Here is a 25308-nt window from a genome sequence, read left to right as displayed (position 1 = left end):
TTCCCCTGTCCCCCCTCAGGAGTGGCAGTGTGAGCGGCCTCACTTTGAAGCTGATCAAGTCATCAGTGATGGAGATGCTGGACACTCTGTCTGATGACGACTATGTCAACGTGGCCAGGGTGAGTGTGTCTGTGATAGTGTGGTAGTTACTGTAGTTACACCTGGGATTGACATTTCATTGGTTATACATTCGTTTTTTTTGTAGAATTCTATTTCTTACTATTTTCATAGACATCAGCATAAAACATGTTGCACAACCTTAAACAACACCGCAATCACTCATATGAACGGTTATGTTCATAACCAATTTCCTCTTTCACTAACAGTATTTATCTCTTGCTGTCTATCTCGGCTGCTCTCTCACTGTCTTTATCTCTTGCTGTCTATCTCCCTGTGGCTCAGTTGGTAGAGCATGGTGTTTGCAATGGTGTTTGCAATGCCAAGGTTGTGGGTTCGATTCCCTCGGGGGGCCAGTACGGGAAGAAAAAAAAAGAAAATGTATGAATTGAAATGTATGCATTCACTACTGTAAGTCGCTCTGGATAAGAGCGTCTGCTAAATGACTAAAATGTAAATGTATCTAGCCTGCTCTCTCACTGTCTATCTCTTGCTATCTAGCCTGCTCTCTCATTGTTGTTCCTCAATCCCACTTCTGCTCTCATTCTCTCTCCTTTCTTGTTTCAGTTTAATGAAAAGGCTGAGGCAGTGGTCCCTTGCTTCAAACACCTGGTCCAGGCCAACGTTCGCAACAAGAAGATCTTCAAAGAGGCTGTAAAGCTCATGCAAGCTAAAGGCACCACAGACTACAAGTCTGGTTTCCACTTTGCCTTCAATCAGCTACTAAACGTAAATGACTTAAAGCTCAACACTCTGAACGACCGCATTCTGTACAAGTGATGCCCAATTCTTTAGGGCTCCTACTATGAAATAGACAAGGACATTTTCCAAAGAAAATGTGTGTGCTTGCAATTTTGTGCTTTGAGCAAGCACATGAAGGGCATTTCATTACAGATAACAGGCCAACCAGCAGAATATTTACGAGTGGCTCTCAATGACTCCGCAATGCATCGTGCCTAAGAACAGCCCTTAGCTGTGGTATATTGGCCATATACCACACCCCCTCTTGCCTTATTGGTTAAATATACTTTAGTTACAGTATCAACCTTGCCTTCCTCTAAATCACCCTGTGCATTAGTTAAAGAATGTGCACCTGGGGATAAGAAACGGCTGAGAGTGTAATGTCGTACGATTGCAAACAGCAGTGACTACACATTTTGTAAAAATGTTGACCGAAATCAGACTTTGTAGTAATGTTTTGTACACTCAGTGTATATGCATATTATAAAAAAACAGTTGCAGTCGGAAGTTTACATACACTTAGGTTGGAGTCATTAAAACTTGTTTTTCAACCACTCCACACATTTCTTGTTAACAAACTATAGTTTTGGCAAGTCGGTTAGGACATCTACTTTGTGCATGACACAAGTCAGTTTTCCAACAATTGTTTACAGACAGATTATTTCACTTATAATTCACTGTATCACAATTCCAGTGGGTCAGAAGTTTGCACACCGTAAGTTGACTGGGCCTTTTAACAGCTTGGAAAATTCCAGAAAATGATGTCATGGCTTTAGAAGCTTCTGATAGGCTAATTGACATCATTTGAGTCAATTGGAGGTGTACCTGTGGATGTATTTCAAGGTCTACCTTCAAACTCAGTGCCTCTTTGCTTGTCATCATGGGAAAATCAAAAGAAATCAACTAAGACCTCAGAAAAAAATTGAAGACCTCCACAAGTCTGGTTCATCCTTGGGAGCAATTTCCAAATACCTGAAGGTACCACGTTCATCTGTACCCAACAATAGTACGCAAGTAAAAACACCATGGGACCACGCAGCCGTCATAACGCTCATACCGCCATAAAAAAGCCAGACTACGGTTTGCAACTGCACATGGGGACAAAGATCGTCGTTTTTGGAGAAATGTCCTCTGGTCTGATGAAACAAAAATAGAACTGTGTGGCCATAATGACCATCGTTATGTTTGGAGGAAAAAGGGGGAGGCTTGCAAGCCGAAGAACACCATCCCAACCGTGAAGTACGGGGGTGGCAGCATCATGTTGTAGGGGTGCTTTGCTGCAGGAGGGATTGGTGCACTTCACAAAATAGATGGCATCATGAGGAAGGACAATTATGTGGATTTATTAAAGCAACATCTCAAGACATCAGTCAGGAAGTTAAAGCTTGGTCGCAAATGGGTCTTCCAAATTAACAATGACCCCAAGTATACTTCCAAAATTGTGGCAAAATGGCTTAAGGACAACAAAGTCAAGGTATCGGACTGGCCATCACAAAGCCCTGACCTCAATCCTATAGAAAATGTGTTGGCAGAACTGAAAAAGTGTGTGTGAGCAAGGAGGCCTACAAACCTGACTCAGTTACACCAGCTCTGTCAGGAGTAATGGGCCAAAATTCACCCAACTTGTTGTGGGAAGCTTGTGGAATGCTACCCAAAACGTTTGACCCAAGTTAAACAATTTAAAGGCAATACTACCAAATACTAATTGAGTGTATGTACACTTCTGACCCACTGGGAATGTGATGAAAGAAATAAAAGCTGAAATAAATCATTCTCTCTACTATTGTTCTGACATTTCACATTCTTAAAATAAAGTGGTGATCGTAACTGACCTAAAACAGGGGATTTTTACTAGGATTAAATGTCAGGAATTGTGAGAAACTGAGTTTAAATGTAGTTGGCTGAAGTGTATGTAAACTTCCAACTTCAACTGTACATCACATGTGATTTGTAATAAGACTTTGCAATTAATATGATCAAAGTTTATTAAACTGAATATCTGAATTTACTGAATACCATTTAACATTATAGTAAAACCATGTGCAATCAAGTATTATTTAATAACTTTGTAAATTTAATGGATTCGCATACTTAAAGTACAAGGCAATACTGACATTAACCAACCTAATTCTAGGCATATAGATCCTAAAGTTAACTTACAAGACAAAGCATGAACAAAGAGATGCCTACTAGACCAGAGCCCTAGAAGCCTAGGAAATGAGAATTGGTCATACAACTTTCCTCCATAGACTGGAAACAGGATAAGAGAGAGGACAAAGGCATTTAATTCCATCCATAACATCTGAAGGTGAAACTCTTTCAACCCACAGCCAACCACCATTGACCAATCAAACGATACCAAGTTTAGTGTAACCTGACCACCAAGCCCAATCTCCACAGGGTGTGACAGCATAGATTCTAAAGGCTTGTGTGGGGGATGAGACCAATTCCAGAGACGACCATAAAACTCTTGCATTTAGAGTTCACCCTGTATAGATGCAAGTTACTACAGAGACCGTACATCCATATAGATAGCATCGGAGTTATCCTCAGTGAACACGTTTCAGATAGATACCAAACATGGATACTATAGTATTATTATATCACACATTCAATAGTCAGTCCTCTGTATACTGTAACAGAGAGTATAACATTTTGGCTCCTCATAAGGGAAATAAATGGCTGTCTAGTCCTTAAGCATTGTCCTTTGTGCTTTCCTTCTGTTCCTGGCCATTTGCCAATGCGGACCCAGAGGTGAAGGCATTGACCTTTGTGCTTTCCTTTTGTTCCTGGCCATTTGCCATGCGGACCCAGAGGTGTAGGCATTGTCCTTTCTGCTTTCCTTCTGTTCCTGGCCATTTGCCATGCGGACCCAGAGGTGAAGGCATTGTCCTTTCTGCTTTCCTTCTGTTCCTGGCCATTTGCCATGCGGACCCAGAGGTGAAGGCATTGTCCTTTGTGCTTTCCTTGGTTTCCTGGCCATTTGCCATGCGGACCCAGAGGTGATAGAGAGCACATAAATTAGGGCAGAGCCTACAATGGTAAGAAAGATAGCAAACTAAATATGTAAAAACTAGCTAACATAAAGGAAATGACAGTGTAAAAATGATAGTTATACAAAGTCAAAGATTTCTTAAAAGTATAAACATTTCTGTGATTAAATAGTTTGTAACTTATGGTGAAAAAATGCAACAAAACATGAAAAGCATAAAACCATTAAATACAGTTGGAATGTAGTTAGGACTCTCAAACTGTTTCCATCAAACAGAAAAAAAAAAAAAAAAACACGTTTAGATTGTTGATATTGCACTTTGCCTTTGCATTACCAATATATACTGAACAGAAATATCAATGCAACATGTAAAGTGTTGGTCCCATGTTTCATGAACTGAAATAAAAGATCCCAGAAATGTTCCATACGCACAAAAATATTATTTCTCTCAAATTTGATGCACAAATTTGATTACATCCCTGTTAGTGAGCATTTCTCCTTTGCCAAGATATTCATCCACCTGACAGGTGTGGCATATCGAAAAGCTGATTAAACAGCATGTTCATTACACAGGTGCACCTTGTTCTGGGGACAATAAATGGCCACTCTAAAATGTGCAGTTTTGTCACACCACACAATGCCACAGACGTCTCAAATTTTGAGGGAGCATGCAATTGGCATGCTGACTGCAGGAATGTCCACCAGGGCTGTTGCCAGAGAATTGAATGTTCAATTCTCTACCATAAGCCGGCTCTAATGTTGTTTTAGATAATTTGTCAGTACGTCCAACCGGCCTTACAACCGCAGACCACCTGTAACCACATCAGCCCATGACTTCCACATCCAGCTTCTTCACCTGCGGAATCTGAGGAGTATTTCTTTCTGTAATAAAGCCGTTTTGTGTGGAAAAACTAATTTTGATTGGCTGGGCTTGGCTCCCCAGTGGGTGGGCCTATGCCCTCCCAGACACACCCATGGCTGCGCCCCTGCCCAGTCATGTGAATTCCATAGATTAGGGCCTAATGAATTTATTTAAATTGACTGATTTCCTTATATGAACTGTAACTCAGTAAAATCGTTGAAATTGTTGCATGTTGCGTTTCTATTTTTGTTCAGTATAGTTGTTTAAGGTCATACAAAGACAGAGTGCAGTATCTGCATTTTATGAGTCATAGGTCAAATCAGTGGTCATGGTTGATATGCATAACACATTACTTCATAATAAGATAATACATCAGTGCATTATCACATATCTACCTACAACATGCTGTATTTGGCTGGACAGCAAATACACTTTAAGCCATTTTTCTCAGTTTCACTGTTTGCATAGTTACTGCTCTTTGCCTTTGTAGGGCATCATAGTGAAAGCCATATTAGGGGAGCAGCTCTAATAGTGCACTACTTTTTACCAGATCCCTATTTTTAAATAGGGTGCCCTTTGGGACATAGACAGTGTTCCACTCTTGCCTGCTTTATTCGTCACATACTTACATTCTGTATTAATCATTCACTTGCTGTGTTTTGTATTAATGTTAGCACACACGCTTTCTGTTTCTCTTTCTAGAAGACGAATGTCCCGCGAGCTCACTGCAATAAAATAATCATGCTGTTCACTGATGGAGGAGAGGATCGAGCTCAGGACATCTTTGAGCAGTACAACTGGCCCAACAAAACGGTCCGTTTCTCAGAAACTAAACACACACACAAAACATTTCAATCACTATTTCATTGATGGAATCCATAAATGCTTCACTAGGGTTTAAAACATTCCACCTGCTTATTTCCTCCTGTTACAGGAATCTTCCAAATGGGATTTCCTGTCAAATGATACCACAATGGATACCACAGTTGGCCGTGTATCTCTGTGTTAATGTCCCAGAATAAAGATGAATGGGTTCTTTGAATTCTCTTTCTCCTTAGGTGCGGGTCTTTACATTCTCTGTGGGGCAGCACAACTATGATGTCACACCCTTGCAGTGGATTGCGTGTGCCAATAAAGGTGAGTGGGATCGGTGCAGGTGCTATTTTTCCTAACCAGCATCAGTGAAGATCCCTCTTAACTTGTCCAAAAATAGATGCAGTAGGGGGTTGTAACAAAATTGCCGTTTTCATTTCCTTGTGCGCTAATAAACATGACACTTGTCTGCTTAAGAGAAGTTACTGTAGTCTTTCAGTTTATAACCCCTAGCCTAGTTTATAAGCGCCTGATACACAACCTCCATCTTCACTCTCCCTCATCTGTGCCATAATTGTGAGCTCTGTTTCTCATCCTATCTCTCTTTTTATCCCTCTCTCTCTCTGCTCTCCCTCTAGGTTTCTATTTTGAGATCCGCTCCATCTGTGCCATAAGGATTAACACCCAGGTGGGTTTGTCTAGTGCCTCTTACACAGCTGATCCTGGGTCAGCCAGTTCTCCTCCTGGCACTGCTTCCTGGAATTGTTGTTGTTTACCGGAGACTGACTCTAATGTAGCGTTTATATTATTACGCTGAGGTTATTACTGTGACAGCTGGATGACAGGCAAAGATATAAAGTTGGACAAACTTTACTGAGCATCTTTCCATCAGCAACAGCACGTAGTCATGTGAAATACTTTTCCTGTGTGACATCAGCATGAGTGCGTTCCAAATGGCACCCTATTTTCTACATAGTGCACTACTTTTAACCAGAGCCCTGTGTGCCCTGGTCCAAAGTAGTGCACTATAACGGGAATACAGTGCCATTTGGGACACAAGCTACAGAATGTGTAACATCAGTATTGCTACAAAGCTGATGCCTGACTGTTTGCTATTCCTGTGTGTTGTTACCAGGAGTACCTGGATGTGCTGGGCCGCCCGATGGTCCTGGCAGGCAGCCGCGCCAAGCAGGTTCAGTGGACCAATGTCTATCAGGATGCCTTGGTGAGGTCACCTACCTCAGAACATTCAGCTATACCTAATCTATAGCCTGAATGCCAGTCTGTTTGTGCTATCATGCCAACTTCATTGCAGTCAGTCACTGTTTGGAATGACATTGAGTGACAAAGAGTTGGCATGATAGCTCAAACAGACTGGCACTCATGCTAATTCATCTACTTTGGACTTAAAGGGCGACTGCACTTCCTGCTTTGGCCAAATTCTTTATCAATGCTCATTAAGAAATGCTAGCGGCCATGACTGAAGGCAAACAAGAGTTGTCTTGGGGGTGTGGTTTGAGGTGGGTCTTTCTTGGGTTTGTCTTTGCCAGTCAATTACAACAAACAAGGAAAGTAGCTAGCCATTTCGTGTTGAAACATTGAAAGCGAGCTGGCAACATGCATCAAACATGTCTTTTGCGTGGTTATGAGCTTCAGGTTCAACGATAGCTATGCAAATCTTTCCTTCAGGTTCAACGATAGCTATGCAAATCTTTCTCTGACATTACACATAAGCGAGAGGCTATGTATTTAGCTAGTTACATCACAGTATCACAGCCTAGTATCATAACAGCGTAGCCTATAATGACATGTAGCTGTTTGACGCTTGACAGCCCAAGAAGAAACTAGTTGGATGTATCCATATCCTGGCCATATGCCCAAGATTGTTGAACAACTTTCTGGAAGCCCATTTTCTCTAGAGTAGCTACTAACCACACGTCTTGTCTGGGGAAGAGGTTCCAGTGGGCGAGTTTGTTTTGCGCAGTGGTGGAAAAAGTAGGCTACCCGATTTTTATACATGAGTAAAAGTAAAGATACCTTGATAGAAAATGACTCAAGTAATAGTCACCCAGCAAAATACTACTTGAGTAAAAGTCTAAAAGTAATTGGTTTTAAATATACTTAAGTATAAAAAGTAAATGTAATTGCTAAAATATAAAATGTATCAAAAGTAAAAGTAAAAGTAGAAATCATTTCACATTCTTTATATTAAGCAAAACAGACGGCACCATTTTCTTGTTTTTTAAATTTACGGATAGCCAGGGGCACACTCCAACACTCAGACATCATTTACAAATGAAGCATTTTATTTTAGTGAGACCACCAGATCAGAGGCAGTATGCATGACCAGGGATGTTCTCTTGATAAATGTGTGAATTGGACTATTTTCCTGTCCTGATAAGCATTTGACATGTAATAAGTACTTTTGAGTGTCAGGGAAAATATATGGAGTAAAAAGTACATTCGTTTCTTTAGGAATGTAGTGCATTAAAAGTAATGTTGACAGAATTATAATCCAAACCAAACCCTCAAGTAAGTGATGACGCAGTCACTTGCCAAACTCAAATTTGGACGAGACTGACTTCATGACCAAAATTATCCTATTTACACCTTGTAGTCAATTTTGACACTATAATTAATATTTCGGACTCATATTGATGCCACATAGGCTGTTTTAAAACCAGAGAAGTTGATTCTAAGGGGCAGTTGACCCTGCAGTATATACACATAGTCCACTGACAGAGACATACCATTGAGTGCTGTCACGCCTGCTTCCGCTGTTCCCCCCTGGCGTTCGAGGGCGCCAGGCTCCTCCATCATCATTACACACACCTGCCGTCCCCCCGTCACGCGCGTCAGCGATTATTGGACTCACCTGGACACAATCATCTTTGTCATTACCTTCCCTATATTTGTCTGATTCCCCGCTCTGTTCCCTGCTTCTGCATTGATTGTCATACGTCCTTGTTTACCCGTGTGCTAATGCTTTTCCTGTCTTGTTCTATGTCAGTTCCCGATTAAATGTTTGACTCCCCGTACCTGCTTCTCATCTCCGGCATCGACCCTTACAAGTGCTCTGAAGGTGGATGATAATATATCCACATCTGATTTCTAAGTTCCATAAGCATTACAATCTCCTGTAATCATATAGTGAGGTGCCATTGCTCAATGTAGACACATTGGGGCGGTTTCCTAGACACAGATTAAGCCTAGGCCTGGATTATGATGTCTTCTGTTGGTGGTGTGGGGGAGGACTATTAGGAAAAAAACGTAACATTTTGTTCTTCTGTTTGTCTTGTTTCTATATAGGGTCTGGGACTGGTTTTTACTGGAACCATGCCTGTTTTTAATCTCACCGTGGATGGAAACTCACAGGTGCAGTCATTTAAAACAGTTCACGTTGACCTAATGGACAATCTTTCTTTAATAAATCACAATTTCTTGAGGTTTTTTTTACTGGTTGTTTTCTCCACAGAATCAGCTCATATTAGGTGTCATGGGGGTGGACGTGCATCTGGACGAAATCAAAAAGCTGACACCACGATACAACGTCAGTATAACGCATCATATCTTACTTCACACACACTTGCATGCACACAAGTAATAATTTATTCTCTGTTCCGTAACTTTGCAGCTTGGTGCCAATGGGTACATATACGCCATCGACCCAAATGGATACCTTCTCCTGCATCCAAACCTTCACCCAAAGGTTATGTATACTTTATTCCCCCACTGAAAGATCACTGTGCAGTTTATAGGGAGTAATGTAAATAGATTGTAGATTGTACATTTCTATTTGATACAAAGTGAATGTGGTTGGATGTAGGTTAGATATAGAACCTAGTGTGTACTGCTTATTGCATGGCATTCCAATTAGCTAAGATAAGATTGCCACTGCATGTATTAAACTGAAAATAGAATACAACCGAGATTTATTCAACTGAATGTGTTACTGTAAAACATGGGGATGCTGTGATATCCCTAATGTGACTGGTGCTTTTCCGCAACAGCTGCTCGACCTACCAGAGCCTGTAACACTTGACTTCCTGGATGCTGAGGTGGAGGACAGCTCCAAACAGGAAGTGAGTATAATAACATACACTGTGCCATAAACTATATACACTGAGTATACAAAACATTAAGAACACCTGGGCCTAGATTCACAAAACACTTCTTACGCAAGAACTTAAGAAGCTTCTTAAGAAAGAAAATAAGAAGTTCATAAGATAGTTTGTAAGATCAATTCCTCAACAATATTTTAAGATTCAATGATTTTCTTACGAACTTCTCAAATATCTTCTTACGAATCTTCTTAAGATGTGTGTTGCTAGGCAACCAATTTAGCTAGCTATCTAGCTAGGAATGGCAACCATGTTAGCATATTTCCTACTGAGATTACTGTTCTAAAACATGTTTTTGGGTTAGACCATGGAGATGCGACAGCGTATTTTTATATTTTTTTTTACTTTATTTAACCAGGTAGGCCAGTTGAGAACAAGTTCTCATTTACAACTGCGACCTGGCCAAGATAAAGCAAAGCAGTTCGACACATACAGCAACACAGAGTTACACATCGAATAAACAAACATACAGTCAATAATACAGTAGAAAAAGTCTATTTACAGTGTGTGCAAATGAGGTAGGATAAGGGAGGTAAGGCAATAAATAGGCCATGGTGGCGAAGTAATTACAATATAGCAATTAAACACTGAACACTGCGTTGGTAACATACTATCTCTACATTCCAGATCCGCAAACATATGATTGATGGAAGACCGGGTGACATGCAGATTAAGACGCTTGTAAAATCAATTGATGAGGCAAGTGTGTGTATGTGTGTGTATTTGTTAATTACTTCACACCTAGGCAATATATCAGGTATACTTTACTTCACACTTAATTCACAGTAATGACTTTGTCAACCTCAGTAACCCATCAGCCATGGTCATGGATGGTTGATCAACACACTTACGTGAGAGCAAACCACTTTTAAATATGTGGTTTTTCCCCCTTCATTGCAGCGATACATAGATGAGGGAGTTCGGAGTTACACCTGGACACCCATCAATGGTACAGACTACAGGTGAGGAGGCAGGAGATGGAGGTGTGGGTTGAAGGGTAGAGGATTAGTAATGGTAACCATAGCAATAGGATATGAACTGCTGAAGATGACAGGTTTGAGAGTGTAGGTGGTCGGACTCTATATCTATCAGCTTAATGGCGGTAGAGTCTTCTATTGAGCCTCAGACTTTGATTAATTTCCTCTGTTTTCTGTTGGGGATGCTGCCACTTGTAGTCTGGGCCTGGTACTGCCGCCCTACAGTGAATACTACATCCAGGCAGACCTGAGTGATGTGATGCTGCAGCTCCAGTGTGAGTACCACTGCCCACCCAGAGAGCCGCTGTCTCCATTTAGCTCTGGTCCAGGGCGTTATGTGCGGCTTGATGACACTGATCCCGATAACATGGGCGGTTGATTACTTTTTCTGTCCGTTGCAGATCTGCAATCTTTGCTGCCCAGCTCCTTTGAATCAGGGGGACACGTGTTCCTGGCTCCCAGGTACAGAGATGTGTGTCTGTGTGTGTGTGTGTGTGTGTGTGTGTTGTGTTGTGTGTGTGTGTGTGTGTGTGTGTATATAATCTCATCTCTGTCCAACCATTCTTATTTTAGGGAATACTGCAAGCGTCTGCACATCTCTGACAACAACACACAGTTCCTGGAGAACTTCCTGTCTCTCATGGTGGAGATCACACCAGAATCTGAAGACTGTGAGTTTCTCTTCTTTATGTCAATGAGTTTGTAGAGTGGTTAGGGCCATGCCATTCACCATACTACACCAGCTTTGAACTGCTGAAGACGACATGGAAGTGTGCAAAAAGCAAACATTTTTCACCTATGATATTTTATAAAGACTGACGGGTTACATTAACTGTGTGTGTTCACAGGTGATCAAGGCCTCATTCACAACCTGATCTTGGATTCTGGAATCATCTGGCAGCTAGCATCTAGAGTGTGGAAGAACAAGGATATCCAAACGTGAGTGAACTCAACAAATAATTGCCCTATATCATTGATATTAAAGCCAATTCATTTCAATAATAACAATATGTGAAACGTCTGAGTGAATTAAATTACTTTTTGCTTCAGGTATGGTTTCCTGGCATTATTTGCAGCCACAGACGGAGGTGTAACCCGGGTCTTCCCCAACTCGTGAGTGTGTCTTTGAGTAGTTACAGATATCACTCTGGCTAATAAAATATACTGCGTTTGTTTGTTTGTTAATAATTGCATGCCTTTCCTGTCTGTGAGCATTATGGCAGTTGAATGTGAGTATGCTTGAATACTTACGCATTACTCAAGCAATACTGCTTGAATACTTACGCATTACTCAAGCAATACTGCTTGAATACTCAACCAATACTGCTTGAATGTGAGTTGTCCTGTGATTCTCAGGGCTGCTGAGTCGTGGGATGAGGACCCTGAGCCCTTCAACTCTAACTACTACCGCCGCAGCCTTGACAACAAGGGCTATATGTTCAGAGCTCCACCCAGAGCCTGTGAGTAACACACACTGATATACGCTACATGGCTAAAAGTATGAAGAAACCCCTTCAAATGAGTGAATTTGGCTGACAGGTGTGTAAATCTGAGTTCACAGCCATGCAATCTCCATAGACAAACAATGGCAGTAGAATGGCCCATACTGAAGAGCTCAGTGACTTTCAACGTGGCACCGTCATAGGATGCCACATTTCCAACAAGTCAGTTCATAAAATGTCTGCCCTGCTAGAGCTGCCTCGGTAAACTGTAAATGCTGTTATTGTGAAGTGGAAATGTCTAGGAGCAACAACGGCTCAGCCGCGAGGTGGTAGGCCACACAAGCTCACAGTACGGGACCACCGAGTGCTGAAGCGAGTAGCGCGTAAAAATCGTCTGTGCCCGGTTGCAACACTCATTACCGTGTTCCAAACTGCCTCTGGAAGCAACGTCAGCACAAGAACTGTTCATTGGGAGCTTCATGAAATGGGTTTTCATGGCTGAGCAGCTGCACACAAGCCTAAGATCACCATGCGCAATGACATGCATTGGCTGGAATGGTGTAAAGCTCGCCGCCATTGGACTCTGGAGCAGTGGAAACGCATTCTCTGGAGTGATGAATCACGCTTCATCTGGCAGTCCGACGGATTCATCTGGGTTTGGCAGATGCCAGGAGAATGCTACCTGCCCGAATGTATAGTGCCAACTGTAAAGTTTGGTGGAGGAGGAATAATGGTCTGGGGCTGCTTTTCATAATTTGGGCTAGGCCCCTTAGTTCCATTGAAGGGAAATATTAACGCTACAGCATACAATGACATTCTAGACGATTCTGTGCTTCCAACTTTGTGGCAACAGTTTGGGGGCAGGCCCTTTCATGTTTTAGCATGACAATGCCCGTGTGCTCAAACCGATGTCCATACAGAAATGGTTTGTCGACATCAGTATGGAAGAACATAACTGGTCTGCACAGAGCCCTGACCTCAACCCCATCTAATACCTTTGGGATGAATTGGAAAGCCGACTGTGAGCCAGGCCTAATCGCCCAACATCAGTGCCCGACCTCACTAATGCTCCTGTGGCTGAATGGAAGCAAATCCCTGCAGCAATGTTCCAACATCTACTGGAAAGCCTTCCCAGGAAGGTGGCGGCTGTTATAGCAGCAAAGGAGGGACCAACTCCATATTAATGCCCATGATTTTGGAATGAGATGTTCGACGAGCAGGTGTCCACATACTTTTGATCATGTAGTGTATATGACCTTGGATATAAAAGTCAGGTTTTTAGATAGCAAGCAGGTTGTAGGCATTTAAAGACATTTCACTCATATAACATGAAAATAAGTGATTCACACATTTTGTTTTTAACCTGTCAGGATAACACAGATCAATCACTGCTTTCTGTTTGCATGAACTTTGACCCTGTTAACCTTTGTCATAGCCATGGATGATCCGGTGACCTCGGAGAACGGCACCATTGGAATCCTGGTCAGCACTGCCGTGGAAGTCAACCTGGGAGGCAAGAACCTGAAACCGGCAGGTAAAGCTGTTTTGGTTATGAATAAAGTAATTGGAGGAGGTGTTATCTTTTAATGTCAATGTTCCCTAGCTTTGCAAAATTCCAGGAACTTTCCCCAAATTCCCAAGAAATCTGGAATCCTCCAACCAGGATTTCTGGAAAACCTGGGAATTTAGGGAAAGTTACTGGAATTTTGAAACTCTAATGGCCTCAGATCCTAGTTGCTTTGTCCTGCTCCATCTTCTTAAAGTAGAAGTTCACCCAAAATCCCAAAACACCCAAGTGATTCCATAAATTGAAACTAGTTCAGTGGATGTTGCCCCCCCCCCCGTAGTGCTGTACTGAAACAGCTGAAAAAATGGGTCATGTTACTCCTGACGTTGCTGGATGCAGGCCTCGCTCTGATCCGTTGCCAGTGTGGGCAACTGTTTTGTTTTATTGAAAGCGTATGGCCGAATGAGCTATTTTTGTCAAAAGTACTATCGGTTTTGAGTCAGGGAATGTGTACTTTTCCATCTAAAACGTTTGCTTTTATTTTATGTAAATATTTTATGAAGGCTGACTGCCACAGCAGCGGAGATGAGTAACAACTGCGCATGTGCGCCCTCGTGGGGAAGGGCCCTGCTACGAAGGAACGTCACGATATGCCTTCATATGGAGCTTGATGTCACAGATTCATTTTTTGGGGGCGGGAGAAGGCGCTAGTGCGAAAGTTGATAGAGCATATCGCAGGTAAAATTAGTTACACAAAATGGTAAAGAGATGGCAGCTAGAGGAAGCTGGTGTTCGGTCCAGTGTTGCCAACTTAGCGACTTTGTCGCTACATTTAGCGAGTATTCAGACCCCTCTAGCGACACATTTTCAAGAAAGCGACTAGCGACAAATGTAGCGACTTTTTCTGGTGTTATTGGAGACTTTGAGACTCTGACGTGAAAGCACGTATCGTTCTTACTCTTCTCAACGAGCAGCGGGTGCTGCCGTGGGCCCCACCCCTTCCCAAAGCAGTCAGAGCAGGAGATGTTCACCCCTCCACATCCAGACTGCAAATTAATCGCGCATGCGGGAAGCCACCGCTGGCTGATCCCGCCCTGGCTTACATTCAGGGCGGGATGTAAATGTAAAATGTTCTTTGTCTAAAATAAATCACTGCACAAAAATAAATCATTGCATTTGACTCACACAGCTTCAGTCACTTACTCACCTTGTCCACTCTGTGTGTGTACCTCTCTGTGACATAAGCTAAACATCTAGCTGGCTAGCTCATCATGTCTCAGTCTAAACTGTACACTCAAAAATACAGAAAGGAGTGGGAATCAAACCCTGAATTCAAAGGCTGGTTGAAGCCGTTTATTGGAGATGATACACGGGCATACTGCCTGTATTGTACGGCTGATTTCTACGCCAAACTTAGTGATGTAAAAAAACACATGACAACTCAAAAACATACTCAAAAGGCAAAGCCTTATAACAGTTCCACCCAAAACAAGCTGCCATTTATGGTAAAAGAAATTGGCTTTGCAAAAAAGGCTGAGGTCACCATGGCATTAGCTATCCGAACACTGTTCCATGCTGGCATGTGATCACATTGGAGAAGCATGTAGAGCTGTTTTCTCAGACTCCACTGCTGCTACCCACTTAAAAATGCACAGGACAATGTGCACAGAAATGATTAATGGTGTTCTAGCACCATACTTTCTGAAAAAGTTGGTCGCAGATGTGGGTGACCAGCGTTTCAGCCTCCTCCTCGATGAGTCCACGGATGTAAGTGTTTCTAAGTACCTGGGGGTTGTGATAAGGTACTTTAGTGACACCAAGCAGACAATTGTATCAACATTTCTGGGGCTTGTTGAGTTGGAGGGAGAAGATGCCAAATTATACCCCGTGCTGTTGTGGCTTTCCTTGAGAAGTGTTGTCTTAAAAAAGAGAAACTCCTGGGGATAGGAACTGACAATGCCTCTGTTATGATGGGGATTAACAATGGGGTCCATAAAGTGCTGAAGGAGGAGTATGGCCTCAAATATCCGGTTCTTATTCGCTGTGTGTGCCACTCTCTGCAGCTTGCTCATTTGTAGATCTAAACATATTTAGGGTATTTTTTACTCACTTTTTGTCTCTCCCACGACATTATTCCTCTCTCCTACAGCGTCCATCACAATTACATTGCCAATTATGCAAATTAGGCGATGGCGTCATTTAGTGACTTTTAGGACAGCCAATAGCTACTTTCCTTACTGAGGAGTTGGCAAGACTGGTTCGGTCCCTGGTGGCACTTTAAATAGGAAATTGGGTGAAGAAGGCACAAAATGTCACTGTTTTCCATTAGAAGATACGGAGAGATGCTGAAAATGGTTAGTAGCAATTCAAATAGTAAATGTGACTCACCGCCTCGATTCGATATTATGTAGCAACATTTGAAATTGTGTTTTTTACAATCATCACAAATGTTTTAGGTGGAAAAGTACACATTTCCTGACTCAAAACCAATAGTACTTTTTAAATATTTTTTTAATCCCTTTTTCTCCCCAATTTTGTGGTATCCAATTGGTAGTAGTTACAGTCTTGTCTCATCGCTGCAACTCCCGTACAGACTCGAGAGAGGCGAAGGTCGAGAGCCATGCGTCCTCCGAAACACAACCCAACCTAGCCACACTGCTTCTTGACACAACGCACATCCAACCCGGAAGCCAGCCGCACCAATGTGTCGGAGGAAACACCGTACACCTGGCGACCTGATCAGCGTGCACTGAACCCGGCCCGCCACAGGAGTCGCTAGTGCGCGATGAGACAAGGATATTCCTGCCGGCCAAACCCTCCCTAACCCAGCCGGCTGCGACAGAGCCTGGGCTCAAACCCAGAATCTCTGGTGGCACAGCTAGCAATGCAGTGCCTTAGACCACTGCGCCACCCGGGAGGCCCCAACCGACAGTACTTTTGACAAAAATAACTAATTCGGCTGTACGCTTTCAATAAAACAATGAATTTATCCACACTTTCCAGATTTCTGAATCATGAATTCACTGGCAACGGGAGCAGAGCAAGGCCTCCTCCTTTAGTGGGCTATCTCTTACTCTTCAGTTATCTCTATCTTTCATGCTCTGGTCTCATGGTTTTGTTTGAACTCTCCTGCTGACCAGTGGTGGGGGTGAAGCTAGACTTGGAAGCATGGGTAGACAAGTTCAAGATCTTGGCCAGCAACGTGTCTGACAGTCGTCAAGGCTCGCAAAAGGTACAGTATGAAAGGCTGGGTAAAAAATGATCAGTCCTCTATGTGACTGCTGTCAAGTGACTTGAACAGATCCAGTCTAACGTTATTATGTTATGATGACTCTGACTTCCTTTGTACAGTGTGGGCCATCCAGAAGTTGTGAGATGGACTGCGAAGTCAACACTGACGTAAGAATTAATCTCCTTTCACATAGCCCTACCCCAGGAAGAGTAGCTGCTGCTTTTGCAACAGCTAATGGGGATCCTAATAAAAATACCAAATACCAAAATTGTACAAACTGCTGTCACAGTACCCAACCAGACACAACCCACACACACACATACAGTTTGACTAGTTCATGTCAACCAAGTGTCTGGGGAATTATGGCGTGATTTGTTTGTGTGTGTCCAGTGCTGGTCTGTGTGACAGAGAGAATAGGAGAGTGTGAGAGAGTCTGTACATACAGAGAGAGTGTGAGAGAGCCTGTCGATAGTGATATAATAATCCAATACAATTCCCTGTCTCTAGGACTTACTCTGCTATCTGATTGACGATGGTGGCTTCCTGGTGATGTCCAACCAGAGGGATCACTGGAAAAAGGTATGGAGGGTAAACGTCAGTAGGTACCAACCAGGTCAATTTACACAATCTCTAAATGGTCAAATAGCACAGTAAAGTTGATTATCGAAGATATTGAGAGATTCTTTGGTAGCTGTATGTTAAAATTATAACATTCAGTCTGTATTATTTGACTCCATTAGTTTTAATAGGTGCAGACCAGTCACAAAGCCTGACCCTTGTTTTTTGCTATAGCTCAGTGTGCAAATAATGCAGACTGATTGTTACCAAATATATTGTATGATAGATCTGTGTATTAAAGATATGGAGATGTTGGTCTGACAAAGATCTTTTCTACGTGCCTGTCAGTTATCCCAGTGTCTTGCTGTTGCAGGTGGGCCTTTTCTTTGGTGATGTGGACCCCTATCTTATGCACGCGCTGTATAACAACTCCATCTATGCCCGCCGGCAGTCCTTTCAGTACCAGTCAGCATGTGAGCCAGTCAGCAGCAGCCACACAGGGGCAGCACCCAGGGGCATCTTTGTGGTGAGAGTTCCAGGACCAGGGCAGTCTTACCTTACCTTACTTACCCTATTTCATCTCCAGGGTCCATATTTGTGAAGTGTTTCAGAATAGGAGTACTGATCTAGGATCAGTTTTGTATTTTACAGGGGGTTCTGATCCTAGATCGGCACTCCTACTCTGAGACGCTTTACGGATGGATACAGGCCCAGAGAAAATGACTAACTATTCCACCTAGCCTATCAAAGATGCAGCTACCACAACATTGTTTATAGCCTCAGATCTACACAAGTCCCTTAGTGGGAAACTCTTAGAAAAAAGGGTTCCAAAATGGTTCTTCGGCTGTCCCCATACAATAACTATTTTTGGTTCCAGGTAGAACCGTTTTGGGTTCCATGTAGATCCCTCTACAGAAAGGGTTCTATAGTGCCTTCGGAAAATATTCAGACCCCTTGACTTTTTCCACATTTTGTTACAGCCTTATTCTAAAATGTATTAAATCGTTTTTCCCCCCTCATCAATCTACACACAATACCCCATAATGACAAAGCAAAAACCGTTTTTAGACATTTTTGGTAATTTCTATTAAAAAAACTGAAATATCACATTACATAAGTATTCAGACCCTTTACTCAGTACTTTGTTGACGCATCATTGGCAGCGATTACAGCCTCAAGTCTTCTAGGGTATGACGCTACATGCTTGGCACACCTGTATTTGGGGAGTTTCTCCCATTCTTCTCTGCAGATCCTCTCAAGCTCTGTCAGGTTGGATGGGGAGCGTTGCTGCACAGCTATTTTCAGGTCTCTCCAGAGATGTTTGATCGGGTTCAAGTCTGGGCTCTGGCTGGGCCACTCAAGGACATTCAAAGACTTGTCCCGAAGCCACTCCTGCATTGTCTTGGCCGTGTGCTTAGGGTCGTTGTCCTGTTGGAAGGTGAACCTTTGACCCAGTCTGAAGTCGTGAGCGCTCTGGAGCAGGTTTTCATCAAGGATCTCTCTGTAATTTGCTCCGTTCATCTTTCCCTCGATCCTGACTAGTCTCCCAGTCCCTGCCGCTGAAAAACACCACCACAGCATGATGCTGCCACCACAATGCTTCACCGTAGGGATGGTTCCAGGTTTCCTCCAGACGTGACGCTTGGCATTCAGGCCAAAGAGTTCAATCTTGGTTTCATCAGAATCTTGTTTCTCTTGGTCTGAGAGTCTTTAGGTGCCTTTTGGCAAACTACAAGCGGGCTGTCATGTGCCTTTTACTAAGGGGAGGCTTCCGTCTGGCCATTCTACCATAAAGGCCTAATTGGTGGAGTGCTGCAGAGATGGTTGTCCTTCTGGAAGGTTCTCTCATCTCCACAGAGGGACTCTAGTGCTCTGTCAGAGTGACCATCGGGTTCTTGGTCACCTCCCTGACCAAGGCCCTTCTCCCCCGATTGCTCAGTTTGTCCGGGCGGCCAGCTCTAGAAAGAGTCTTGGTGGTTCCAAACTGCTTCCATTTAAAAATGATGGCGGCCACGGTGTTCTTGGGGACCTTCAATGCTGCATACATTTTTTGGTACCCTTCCCCAGATCTGTGCCTGGACACAATCCTGTCTCGGAGCTCTACAGACAAATCCTTCGACCTCATGGCTTGGTTTTTGCCATGACATGCACGGTCAACTGTGGGGCCTTATATAGACAGGTGTGTGGCTTTCCAAATCATGTCCAATCAATTGAATTTACCACATGTGGACTCCAATGAAATTGTAGAAACATTTAAAGGATGATCAATGGAAATAGGATGCATTTTGAGTCTCATAGCAAAGGGTCTGAATACTTATGTAAATACGTTTTTTTTATTTTTAATAAATTAGCAAACATTTCTAAAAAACAGTTTTGCTTCGTCATTATGGGGTGAAGTGTGTAGATTGCTGAGGAAATTGTTTAATTTAATCAATTTTAGATTAAGGCTGTGGAAAAATTCAAGGGGTCTGAATACTTTCCGAAGGCACTGTAAATGGAACCCAAAACGGTTCTACTTGGAACCAAAAAGGGTTCTTCAAAGGGTTCTCCTACTGGGACAGCCAAAGAACCCCTTTCAGTTCGAGATAGCACCTTTTTTTCTAAGAGTGTAGAGGGGCTAAAGGTTGTTTCTGGAAGGGGCTATCAACTTCAACCTCATAAGGCTCTGGTCAAAAGTAGTGCACTACAGGGAACGGCGTTTGGGACTTATTCTAAATCTTTCAGTGAGTAATGGCTTCTCCTTGTGTTCTCTGTTCTTCTCCTCCCCTCCTGGTCCCAATGTGTTCTGTCTAGCCCTCCATCGCAGACATGCTCAGTCTGGCCTGGTGGACATCGGCGGCAGCATGGTGAGGCTATCTCTATTTTAGCACAGATCACATGACCTAAAGAACAAGATGTATGAAACGTAACCCTTTAAAGGGATGATCTGGGATTAGTACATACATTTTTGGATTTAATGATACAGCCATAGATTCTTGGAGAATAAAACTTAGAAATAGTTCAACTGTCTTACTCCATCACAACCCAAAATAAAACTTTGTTTTACAATATAATTAATAAACAAATACTGTAACTTCAAAATAGGAATATAATTTTGATCTCATGGATGGTCAGTCCTTGAATCCATAGCTCCCTGTTTGAATTTGAGAGTGGTTCAATTTCTCCAACTCCATCCCTCAGCTGTTTACCAAAACGTTGTTGTTGATTGCCCCTTTAAGCGTGTCTAGTCTCGGCTGTTTACCCACTAAGGTCGATGTCCCCGCCCCTGCAGAAATCTAATTAGGATAATAAACAAATCCCCATAAGAATCTGTCAGTTTAAGCTAGAGATATGTTTTTGGCATTGGATGCGTCTCAATCCACCGCATCTGCCTATTTTGCACTTCCACATCTGCGGTGAAAGGTGACAGAGCTAGAGAACATGAGACATCAGAACATGAGACATCACAAAAATCGGTCTTCTCACAAAATCGTCTGTAGTCTACAAACTATTATGACCCCTCTATGGAAAGATGAGACTCTCACGAACATGGTGGTGACAATGGTGTTCTCCGTTTTGCTCTACGCCTCCCACAAGAGTCTTGGGACTTGTCTAAATTCAGTACAGCCGATCTGCTAACTTCTGGCTGTAGTGTCTGAACAGTTTGGGCTACACACTAATATGACGTCTCTATGGAAAGGTGAGACTCACGAACACGTACATGTCGGTTGTTTTGCTCTAGGATGCCCATAGGCCTCACAAGACTTGTTGTAGTTCTCCCAGTACCAGTTGAAAAAATGAATGGAAGTATACAGTGCATATACTTATATACAGTGCCCTTCCCTTTTTTCACATTTTGTTACATTACACCCTTATTCTAAAATGGATATCAATCTACACACAATACGCCATAATGACAAAGCGGGGGATTTTTTTTTTTTTAAATGTGCAAATGTATTAACAATAAAAAAACAGATACCTAATTTACATAAGTATTCAGACCCTTTGCTATGGGACTCAAAATTGAGCTCAGATGCATCCTGTTTTCATTGATCATCCTTGAGATGTTTCTACAAGTTGATTGGAGTCCACCTGTGGTAAGTTCAATTGATTGATCATGATTTGGAAAGGCACACACCTGTCTATATAAGGTCTCACAGTTGTCAGTGCATGTCAGAGCAAAAACCAAGCCATGAGGTCGAATGAATTGTATGTAGAGCTTGAGACAGGATTGTGCTGAGGCAAGCATCTTCCTAGCTGGCCAAACTGAGCAATCGGGGGAGAAGGGCTTGGTCAGGGAGGTGACCAAGAACCTGATGGTCATTCTGACAGAGCTCCAGTGTCACATTTGTCCAAAGGAGCAGACCAAAGTGCAGCGTGTGTTCCGTTCCACATATTTATTTAGACTGTGAAACTTAATGCAATACAAAATAAACTGAAGGACAAAACAACAAACCGTGACGCAGAGGAGAAACAAACACTACTCACAAAATATAATCACCCACAAAAACAGGTGGGACAAACATCAGCTTAAATATGACCTCCAATTAGAGACAACGACGACCAGCTGCCTCTAATTGGAGATCATACCAAACAAAACCAACATAGAAATACAAAACATAGACAAACACCCCCTGTCACGCCCTGACCTACTCTACCATAGAAAATAACAACTTACTATGGTCAGAACGTGACATCCAGAGTTACTCTGTGGAGGTGGGAGAACCTTCCAGAAGGATAACCATCTCTGCAGCACTCAACCAATCAGGCCTTAATGGTAGAGTGGCCAGACGGAAGCCACCCCTTAGTAAAAGGCACATGACAGCCGGCTTGGAGTTTGCCGAAAGGCACCTAAAGAACTATGACCATGAGAAACAAGATTCTCTGTTCTGATGAAACCAAGATTGAACTCTTTGGCCTGAATGCCAAGCGTCACGTTTAGAGGATACCTGGCACCATCCCAACGATGAAGCACGGTGGTGGCAGCATCATGCTGTGGGGATGTTTTTCAGCGGCAGAGACTGGGAGACTAGGCAGGATCGAGGGAAAGATGAACGGAGCAAAGTACAGAGAGATCCTTGATGAAAACCTGCTCCAGAGCGTTTACACTGGGGTGAAGGTTCACCTTCCAACAGGAAAACAACCCTAAGCACACAGCCAAGACAACGTAGGAGTGGCTTCGGGACAAGTCTCTTAATGTTCTTGAGTGGCCCAGCCAGAGCTCAGACATGAACCCGATTGAAGATCTCTGGAGAGACCTGAAAATAGCTGTTCAGCGACATGCCCCCATCCAACCTGACAGAGCTTGAGAGCATCTGCAGAGAAGAATGGGAGAAACTCCCCAAATACAGGTGTGCCAAGCTTGTAGCGTCATACTCAAGAAGACTCGAGGCTGTAACTGCTGCCAAAGGTGCTTCAACAAAGTACTGAGTAAAGGGTCTGGAATACTTATGTAATATGATTTCAGTTTTTTATATGTTTTTTTATACAGTTTTCTGAATACTTTCCGAATGCACTGTAGATATGGAGACTGTGGCAAAAATAAGGGTTACATACATACAAAATAGTTTTCTGATCTTTCTCATATCTCTCAGATATAGGACAGACACTTCAGAACAAACTTCCTTTAGATTTTTTTTGGGGGGGACTATCTGTTGTTCCGTGAAGTGAATATGTTATTCAATGCGTTTGTATGGGCTAATAACAGTATGGCCAACCATTTTTTTTATCAAATTTTTTTTTCTGATATTTTTGGGACACTTCAAGGGGTTCTTAAAAATCAAAGTTAGATGGCAAAATTATCCTTGGTAGTAGAAACCCCCTAGACAGGGTTTAGACTCTTATGGGTTTATGAGGTATCAAGTCAGGTTTAGGTCAGAGAGATGTCCTGTCTATTACTGTGATATTACTCTATGACTCAGCTTCCCTCTCACTGTGTGTTGTTACCTGATTCATCTATATCAGGTCTGTAGTCCAGCAGCTGCTCTATGGACTTGCCTACAACAGTTGGCTCTACACAGGTTGGTGCACATTCCTTATTCTTGTGCTGCATGTGTGCCTTTCTCCAAGCTGATATGTTAGGGGAATATGTTTCCATAGGCTATGGAAAGTAGTTGGTGTACACGGGACAGCACATTGCCAGGGCTGTCTTGCTGGAAATGAATGAAGCTCGATGTGTTTTTACATATAAAAATGTACATGTCACATGTATGAAGCTGGCTCCCCACTGTAGACGAAGGTTCAATCCCCACGTCCACCTTTTGCACTGTTTCTCCCACGTGCCTGTATCCCCCTCACATTTCATAACTGTCAAAGTGTCAAGATACCCTAAACAAAAAACATTTCTGGGTGTTTCATTCCTCCTTTGTTGCAGGTGATGTTCTGGCAGATGGGTTTGACCAGAAGGAGAGCAGCTGTGTGACCATCCAAAGCCAGTTCTACTTCACCAACACCACCAACTCATACAATGTGCTGCAGGACTGTGGGAACTGCTCCAGGTGTGTGTACGCATGCATGTTTTGTGCGTATGTGTGTGTGTATGTTTGTACAAATACATGACCTCTTTTCCTCTGTTGAAGGTTATTTCATGCTAAGAGGATAGAGAACACCAACCTGTTGTTTGTGGTGGCTGAGACACTGCCCTGTAGCTCCTGTGAGATCGAGAGACTGACCCAGGTCAAAACGGAGTGTATCCTTCATTTGGTCACCAGGACTGCAACGTCTACAAGGGGGAATGATCTCCTGCATGTTACAAAAACCTAATGCATTGACTTATTAGATAATACAGCTAGCTGTAGCCTACATTTAGTATATAAGTGAATCACTGGGTGTTATCATATACATATCGAAGACTTTATATAGGCCCAAAGTGTCACTGCATTTCCTTGTTGACCCTCTGACCTTAACCCAGGCTAACAGTCCAGGAGGAGGATCCCTGTGAGGTGTTGAACTCTGCACGCTACCGGAGAGGCCCGACCGAATGCTGGGACTACAACATCTGGGTAAGAAGTTCTCTAGTACCACAGACATACTGTGTCCCCCACATGGCACCCTTTTCCTTATATACAGTAATGCACTACTTTTGACCAGAGTTCTATGGGCCCTGGTCAAAAGCAGTGCCCTATAAAGGGAACAGGGTGCCATTTGGGACACAACCGTGGTCTCTTGTGCATCACTTCCTATTGTAATTATTTTTATATATATTATATAGGTGGTTGTTCTCTAGTCTTCTCAGTCTGTGTCTTCTCTTTGTTTCCCTCTTCTAGGAGAACACATCAGAGTGTGGGAGAGGCCATTCCCTACAATCTTCAATAGGAATCCTTTTCTCTATCCAGCTGATCCTTACTCTTCTCTCTCTCTGACACCTGGACTAGACCATTACCACAGTCATCATCCACTATCTCCTAACATCCATTCTCTTACTCTTCCCTTTGTTCTTCAACATTTCTTTATCCACTTCTGGTCGGGGTTTGACCTCTGCAAAAACAGTTGTTATTTTTTTTCATAATTCCAACTTCCTCTTTCCTCTCCCTTTCTCTAGTGTGATTTCCCTTAATCTCTCTCTCTGCGTATCCATTGCATGTCTCATATGACAGGCCACTTGAAAAGAAGAGAGTTTCTCTTATTTTGATGATAGTAAATTACCCCAAGTGTGAGATATGGATTTTTTTTATCATCCATATCCTTTAAAAAAATCACTCCATTTGAATGTGTGATAAAGGGATGTTAAGACAAATATTTTATTGACTTAGATGTTAGTTAGCATCAATGCTCAATATGTTCTAAAAGTGCTTCCAAAAGCCAAATAAGAAGTGATTGAGAGATAAAAAAAAAACGTTGTTACAGAAGTACAGTGGACCGTTGCTATCAACTGATACAGTACATTTCGTTTTTGTGAATTTTACTTGAACATATAGTAAATATAAAATTAAAAAAATACAAATACTTAAAATATATTCCAAAGATGT

At 42.6% G+C, this 25308-nt stretch overlaps 1 protein-coding gene across 2 annotated transcripts in view; it reads left to right on the top strand.

Moving 5' to 3' along the window:
- cacna2d2b (calcium channel, voltage-dependent, alpha 2/delta subunit 2b) overlaps positions 1 to 25292 on the top strand; it is a 78487-nt gene extending 53195 nt beyond the window's left edge. For both annotated transcript variants that reach the window (XM_045691449.1, XM_014132020.2), the window contains exons 10-38: positions 20 to 119; positions 685 to 846; positions 5415 to 5525; positions 5771 to 5849; positions 6164 to 6213; positions 6661 to 6750; positions 8835 to 8900; positions 9001 to 9075; positions 9160 to 9234; positions 9536 to 9607; positions 10274 to 10345; positions 10547 to 10608; positions 10822 to 10898; positions 11025 to 11085; positions 11197 to 11294; positions 11472 to 11562; positions 11674 to 11736; positions 11980 to 12083; positions 13501 to 13599; positions 16713 to 16804; positions 16924 to 16971; positions 17312 to 17383; positions 17736 to 17888; positions 20156 to 20208; positions 23306 to 23361; positions 23715 to 23838; positions 23920 to 24029; positions 24260 to 24342; positions 24607 to 25292. In XM_045691449.1, coding sequence (XP_045547405.1) covers positions 20 to 119; positions 685 to 846; positions 5415 to 5525; positions 5771 to 5849; positions 6164 to 6213; positions 6661 to 6750; positions 8835 to 8900; positions 9001 to 9075; positions 9160 to 9234; positions 9536 to 9607; positions 10274 to 10345; positions 10547 to 10608; positions 10822 to 10898; positions 11025 to 11085; positions 11197 to 11294; positions 11472 to 11562; positions 11674 to 11736; positions 11980 to 12083; positions 13501 to 13599; positions 16713 to 16804; positions 16924 to 16971; positions 17312 to 17383; positions 17736 to 17888; positions 20156 to 20208; positions 23306 to 23361; positions 23715 to 23838; positions 23920 to 24029; positions 24260 to 24342; positions 24607 to 24702 — 2494 coding nt within the window. In that variant the 3' untranslated portion in view covers positions 24703 to 25292. The remainder of the gene's footprint in view (positions 1 to 19; positions 120 to 684; positions 847 to 5414; positions 5526 to 5770; positions 5850 to 6163; positions 6214 to 6660; positions 6751 to 8834; positions 8901 to 9000; positions 9076 to 9159; positions 9235 to 9535; positions 9608 to 10273; positions 10346 to 10546; positions 10609 to 10821; positions 10899 to 11024; positions 11086 to 11196; positions 11295 to 11471; positions 11563 to 11673; positions 11737 to 11979; positions 12084 to 13500; positions 13600 to 16712; positions 16805 to 16923; positions 16972 to 17311; positions 17384 to 17735; positions 17889 to 20155; positions 20209 to 23305; positions 23362 to 23714; positions 23839 to 23919; positions 24030 to 24259; positions 24343 to 24606) is intronic.
- The last annotated feature ends 16 nt before the right edge of the window (positions 25293 to 25308 follow it).

The sequence above is a fragment of the Salmo salar genome, chromosome ssa12 (assembly GCF_905237065.1).
Source record: "Salmo salar chromosome ssa12, Ssal_v3.1, whole genome shotgun sequence".
Lineage (NCBI taxonomy): Eukaryota > Metazoa > Chordata > Actinopteri > Salmoniformes > Salmonidae > Salmo > Salmo salar.
Note: the sequence above shows the minus strand (reverse complement) of the source record. Positions and strands in the feature narration are given on the sequence as shown.